Genomic DNA, 6880 nt, shown 5'->3' on the forward strand with positions numbered 1-6880 from the left:
CAAAGATCAATTGTTAGGATGAAGCCACAGGATTATCCAGATTCAGGCTTTCAGTATACGAGATAATACCCTACTCCTGCAATACCCTACTCCTGCTTGGCGATTGTATTTGATTTTGTCCAGATCACCACACAATAGTCGATCTGAATATGTCATCCCCTAAGGGATGCCCCTGTCCCCCTTATAGTGGGGGATAGGGCCTACAGGTAGAGTCCTAATCTGATAACATTATGATCTATCATAATTTGGTTATAACTCGGATATGGTATATGCGGCATGCAATCTGACAATTACTAAACACCAATTGATACCATGCAGATATAATCTTATTCCTATTTAGCACCCCTACGTCTGTATGTATACATGTAGTCTACGGATACCCCTAGGACATGTATTCTACAGCTACAATTCTAAGATAAAATAATATGAATGGGTAAATCTTGCATGTTAGTTCTGACCATGTGGATATACACAGATTCAACATGTCCGCAAAACCAGGTTGTTCGAAGTAACAATGGGTATGATCGTTTTGTTTTTTCATGGAAAAATTCAATGTATTAATATTTTTAGATGGAAAATAATATGTGAATAAAATTTATATTTATATATATATATATATATAGGAAGCCTCTATCCTACTATCAGGTATAGCTACTCCCTTCACGTCTAAGGTGCAGAAACACCTCTATACATATTTCTTATCTCTTCCAACAGAAAGTACAAACTCTATACATGTAGTTATATCATTCACATGAGATTTAATAGTGTTCATACTTTCTGTTTGGTGGGAACAGAAATAGTTATGAAAATATTTTTCATCATGAGCGTACAGGGAGTAGCTACACCTGGTAGTAGGATCTAAAAGCTAAGGTTACAAATTAAATTTCAGTGAAAAAATCCAAAATCAACTTTAAATTTTATGGTATGAATTTAAATTTAAATTTATAAGCATAAAAAAAAGACAAGGTGAACAAGTGATTTTGGGTACTACGGTGGAAGAGGTCAAATAAAAAGCCCTTCTCGTATTCGACAGGCGATTCTTAATTTTGTGGTAGCACAGGGTGTAGATGTGATTTTGTTTTCGTATGGTGAAGATAACGCAAAAGCAAGCTCTAGCGAGGGAAAGTCAAAAAGGGAAGCCATGAGCCAACACAATTATCTACGACTGACGATAGACTTAGAAATCAATAATTAAGTCTCCCCGCCCCTTCCCTTCCACTGCATCTTCCTGTCTCGATTGGCCTTGTAGATGTATCAATTCCTTGAAGCTAGAGGATGAGTGTGTTCTTGCCCAAGAAGAGACCGACGATCCAACAACCTAGAGCGATGAGGCAGTCAGCAAGGACTCCAACACGGTAAACACTGAAACTTATGTCCAATTAATTTGAAGTTAAATCTATGTTTTGTGGTTGCTCTGTTGCGAGCTACAGGAATGGTCTGAAACTCTGAATTATCAATCTAATTTGTCTTTCAATTGAATTTCCTTTGTGATTAGCGATCGGTAACTAACCTTCATATAATTACCTGCTACTTATCAAGGCTAGAAAGATTATTGTAATCCAAATTTTTAACAACGGATGTAATTCGGTTTCCTTTGGCTCAACAGCAGCTCCTCAGACCATCTGCTGTGGCTCGAAGGGCAGGCAAAAACATTACATGATTACCAGCAGCTTTTGATATCAGCGATTGGCGTTAACTGTATGATTTCACAAGCAGATCCGAAGTTGACAAATCGCTCTTCTGAAGCTGCAGCGAGTACAATTTCTATGTGCCTTGCCAATTTCAGCATCCTTTTGTTTGTCACTAACATGTACCTACGGATGCTGCGTTCTACCATGAGCAAGTTCGTTGGTTTGGAGATCTACTTCACCGCTGCTGCCCTACTGATGGCAGATTATGCACTCCTACTTCTGATCAACGGAAGGTACATCGGGGTATTCATCATTCCAGCCATCCTGCTTGGTTTTATCGCAGTGCTCTGCGCCAAATCATTGGAGAGGTTTAGCCGTCCTTGCTTTCAGCAGCAGAACAGAAGAAGCAGCAGAGTTTCCCTGCTACTGCTAAATGCTGACAGCACCGAGAAGCTTCTGAAGTTGGCAACGCTGCCGTGTTGGTTGCAGTTGTTGTCGTGCAGAACGCTGCATCCAGACAACGGGCACTGGCAGCAAGACCGCGCTATTGTCTTCTCACCGTTCCTCCTGTTCTTCAGTTCCGCGGTCGGCGCCCTCTCACTGATGGTTGCCGCATGGCCTGCTGCTGGAGTCAGCCCCGGTTCAGCTCAGGTTCTTCCAGTCCTGCAAAAGACCTGCGTTGTTCTGCTACTGGTAACAGCTCACACCATGGGTGCAGAGTGGCTGGGGGAAGATGTCGTCGTAGCCTGCATCCCGGGTCTCACTGCAGTGCTCGCCTGGTTCACTGCACATTTCGACCATGACAGGCCTGCAACTGCAGTTAGCACCGACAATTTCTTCCTGTCTTTCAGATCAGAAGCCGTCGCCATTCTCAGCACAGCTGTCGGGCTTCTTGGATACCTGATAGTCTCACGCTCGTATGGGAGAGATCATGTAGACTCTTGGCGAAAGCGCTGCTTGTGTATGGCTAGCTCCTCCTCCGTTCTTGCGTACGCCAACTTGTGGATGCTTCAGCAATGGCCCGAAAGAACACTCCACTTGGAGGAGTTGCTGAAGATATTCAGAATTTACTTCAGTGCAACACTTGTGCTGGCTCTGATGTTGATCGGTGGATGGGTTCGTAATCTAATTGCCACCTTCATTGCCATTGCTTCAGTGTTGGTGGGATTCGCGCTTTCCGTAAACATGAATCGTAAGCCGGAGCCTCGTGACAATGTTGGTAGGACTAGGAGAAACCCTGACAGATTTGTACCCAAGGATCAAAGTTCACCTCCGGAAAGTTTTTCAAACGAAGCTCGGCCGTCCACGGGGTTTTTTGCGCCTGCCTTTCAATCTCTTGGAGACTATATTGACAGTATATTCGGCATTACAAATTAAGTCAAATGGTTGTCGTCCTGTACGTTGCTTGAGCTATTATTACGTAAATATTTGAATTGAATATTAATCATACAGATGGCTGAAGACATCGGTTATTATTTTATTTTTCTAGAAGCCTTGATAGCAATCTAGATTTGTTTAGTATCTTCCCTGACATTGCTAGGTATAATCTTCTAAGATTATTCCTAGTATGTTGGGCTAGATATTTTATAGATCATGATAGATCTTCAGTCGTTCATAGCCGATGATCTTTGTCAACCTGCATAGTCATTATATTTATATCAATGAAGTAACCGATTGCATTACTGCATTATGTTTACACTTTATTTCGACCAATGATTATTTTATGCTGCATCGGCTTATGAGATTTACATATTAGTTGTTTTGGCCAATCGTAGTAAAGGATTCATTGTTTTTTTAATTGTTATTCAAGTATATCCGTATCGGATTTGTAGTCGATCCAACTTTTCAACAGCCGATTGTTCAGCCTATCGGATAAACACTACTACATCAACATCCGATCGGCTAGATTTGTTACCTATCGGCTCGATAACCGATTGACTTGTTTTATTCTTCATCTTGTCAATTGCAAGATCAAACTGACTGGCACGCCCACGCATTTTAAGAATTTAGGTCCGGCACTGGAGCGATTTAAGAAGAGACCCCAGGCCTTCATGTGTGACATGTCATCGGGTCCACTTTTAACGTAAACAATGTCAAAAGTTAATATGTTACACATGAAGGACCTAAATCACTTCGGTGCAGGACCTAAATTGTTAGATTCTTTCAAATGGAAAGAATTGTGTCAGTCAGTTTGACCCTACGACTGACAAGATATGAAAACATAGTAAAAAATATTAACCCTAAATACTCTATCGGTCAGATAGCCAATATCGTTTTAGTACTCTATCGGGTAGGGTCAGTTTGACCCTAGCCGATAGATTGTATCGATAAACTTTACAGGAATTTCATGATATACAAATATAAAAGTACTCTATCGTCTGAGTAGTTGATATAATAATCAAACTACTGATTGATAGCCAATCAACCTAAAAGATTGGACTCAACCGAGATAGTTCAAGAGTGTTTCTTTGGACCACACATGTCAGGACTGTTTCTATGACTAGATTAGACCAAATTAATATAGATCGGACTTAACCAAGATAGTAAGCAATCAAAATCGATATAATCATAGACGAATTAATAATCTGTAAGCCTAATAGACTAGCCGATGAAACACTAAGATTCTACTGGCTAGAGCTCCGGCAAAATGAATGTGCAAGTATTCAATCTAACGTATGAGCATGTACTAAGATAAACACAAATAATAATCAGACTAAACCGAGACAGAATCGTATCTACTCAATTCATATTAATAAACCCAACCAAATTCAAGTATAAGCAATGATCAAGGATAAGTTATTGCTCCAAACTAGAATATAGATCAAAACAACCGCCAACCCCAAATAAATTAGATAGAATATTGGACCAAACTGAGAAAGTCACATCTAATCAATTCGATGGGTTGACAAATACGAACTTACATTGCGCTGAGAGCTTGCTCCGTCAAAGTAGGTGGTGATGCACCTAAACGAGTTTATTGACAAACTACGAGCTTTGTATTTATACCCCTACATTCGACCCAAACAGATACAAACACTTATCTTTCCTAATAGAATAAATACCGAAAATAAAACTACTATTTACAAGTATTTGTATAGGTGAAAAGTGCTAGGTGGACCATCCAACCACCTGCATAGGCCCGTTTTGACTGTCTGTATAGGGCTAACATGTTGTGGTGTGGTTCTTCCTCTTATTATATTATAGGTGCAGGTACAAATTATCTCATAATCAGCTTGCATGTTGTTGCAAATGTTGATGGTGATTTTCCTGTCAAACAATTCAGAATCCATGTTTGTTGCAACTCAAATGGTTGCATGCATCCAAATGTCTAGTAATCAACTATGTTTGTTGCTTGTCACTGTGGGCAGAAGTGCAGAACTGAGTCAGTGCCTTGGCTTTTAGTTTCATCGGATATTGTTTGCCCAGAGAATTATTAATCAATTTTTTATTTCATGTGGCTCTGAGGTGGATACATCTTGAAACCTGGGTCTTATGTAGCAATCAGTCATGTGAATACAAATTAGTGCAGCTGTGAATACTTGAGAAATTGTTTGTTGATCTGTTGATCCAGATTTAGTCATTTAGATGTACCTTCTATACCAAGAACTTTCTTCCTGTAGTTTTAGATGTACCTTCCATTATCTATTTGTTTAAATAGCTACACACGGACATACCAATCTTATTAAAAAAATCAGTATATGTATGATTCCAATTAGTGACTGGAGCTATATTTCTCCATCAGTCGTTAATTTTGTTACGCTGATAATAAATACGACATCCGTTTCATAGTGTAAGTCTTTCTAGTCTTGCCTAAATTCATTCATGGATGAATGTATATAATTTATATATGTGTCTAAATTCATTAGCATCCATATGAATCTAGACAATGCTAGAAAGACTTACATTGTGAAACAGAGGGAGTATATATACTTCTGGTCATATGTAATTTGCCATGGATTTATTTGTTTTCTCAACTGGAGCACTCTATGTGCCACTAAAATTGCTATAATGGAACTCAAGTGCACGCATTTGGGGCATTAAATATTGGTTCCCCTCTATTCCCACTGAAACCACAATATTTTCCTTACATTATTATATTTCATAAATATTATATTCCATAAATAGCGAAGTAAATCGGATCAAAAACCGGATGAAAAGGGAAAAAATATGCAGTGCTACCGTAGACATGTACTTTAGCATGCAGGTAGTTTATTCTGCTTGGAAGTTGGGCTGTGCAGGTGTCACGTGGTTGATCGAAGGCCCAAATAGCTATCTCGCTTCATCGGACTGTACTCCGTGTTTGTATTGTTGACCGGAGTCAACGTGCAACAAATATATCTCAAAGTAGAAGGTTGAATGGTGGCTGGTATATGCGATCGAGCGGGGGCCGGACCTGGCCAAGGTTAGCTCCGATCTTTTTTTGGAAGAAAAGAAAATTAATTACTGTTGGGAATTAAGAGATGAGTCCCACGAAGACGACGAGTCCTATTTCTCATTGGTAATGGACTTTTTTTCTATATAAATAGGTATCGAGAGGTATACTTCCAGTTTGTTTTTTTAGACATAGGTTGCGTTCGGCTGCCCTGGTAAATTAACTAATCTCTCTCATTTTTTGTCCGTACGTTTCTTGAACTGTTAAACGGTGTATATTTTATAAAAAAATTCTATAAGAAACCTGTTTTAAAAAAATCATATTAATCTATTTTATATTTTTAGTAATTCATAATTAATTAATCATGTACTAATCTATTAATATGTTTTCCGTACTGGGGTAATTTAACCTACCACCCCTCAAAAGAACGCGACCATACATGAGAGAAAATTAGAGTTTTAGACTAGATTTTGATTTTAGATCAAAAATTTTAAAAGGAGTGTCGTTGGTGCACTGTGTAAACACTTTTTGATGCAATTAAGTTGATATTGTTTAATCTACATGGTCTGTTTTCATCTATCGTTGTTTTTCTGGGTCCCGACAGTCCGATCGGGTGGCACAAGAGCGGTGTGACTCGAGGTACCAAAGTTCCGTCAACTTCATCGGTACATATTGATAATCTTTTATTCTGCAAAATATTTTGGATTTTGGTTTTTTCTTATCATTTACTGCTCTCTGTTACGTTTGTTTGATCTTGTTCAGTCAACATTAGTATTAATAAATTTCATAGATTAGCTCCGTCTTTAATGTGTCTCAAATGAATTATATTATGTGCGTCCATAGAAATGCTGTTTCACGATCCAATTTGTTGAACATA

The 6880-nt window shown here is 38.8% G+C and overlaps 1 protein-coding gene across 2 annotated transcripts; it reads left to right on the forward strand.

Annotated features, from left to right (window-relative positions):
- The first annotated feature begins 1133 nt into the window (after window positions 1-1133).
- Window positions 1134-3292, forward strand: LOC102717857. Of its 2 annotated transcripts, none has more exons than XM_006645805.3 (2): window positions 1134-1355; window positions 1607-3292. In XM_006645805.3, exons 1-2 carry the CDS (start codon window positions 1276-1278, stop codon window positions 3006-3008), a joined length of 1482 nt encoding a protein of 493 aa, XP_006645868.1. In that variant the 5' UTR covers window positions 1134-1275; the 3' UTR covers window positions 3009-3292. The 2 variants fall into 2 exon arrangements, with proteins under 2 accessions (XP_006645868.1, XP_040385725.1); XM_040529791.1 differs by having other exon boundaries at window positions 1610-3292.
- The last annotated feature ends 3588 nt before the right edge of the window (window positions 3293-6880 follow it).

The sequence above is a fragment of the Oryza brachyantha genome, chromosome 1 (genome assembly GCF_000231095.2).
Source record: "Oryza brachyantha chromosome 1, ObraRS2, whole genome shotgun sequence".
Taxonomy (NCBI): domain Eukaryota; kingdom Viridiplantae; phylum Streptophyta; class Magnoliopsida; order Poales; family Poaceae; genus Oryza; species Oryza brachyantha.

Bases quoted from the DNA above. Each gene is read 5' to 3' on its own strand.
- LOC102717857 (XM_006645805.3), top strand. From the start codon at position 1,276: ATGAGTGTGTTCTTGCCCAAGAAGAGACCGACGATCCAACAACCTAGA. The intron at 1,356-1,606 runs GTAAACACTGAA...TTGGCTCAACAG, and splicing joins TCAGCAAGGACTCCAACACG to CAGCTCCTCAGACCATCTGC.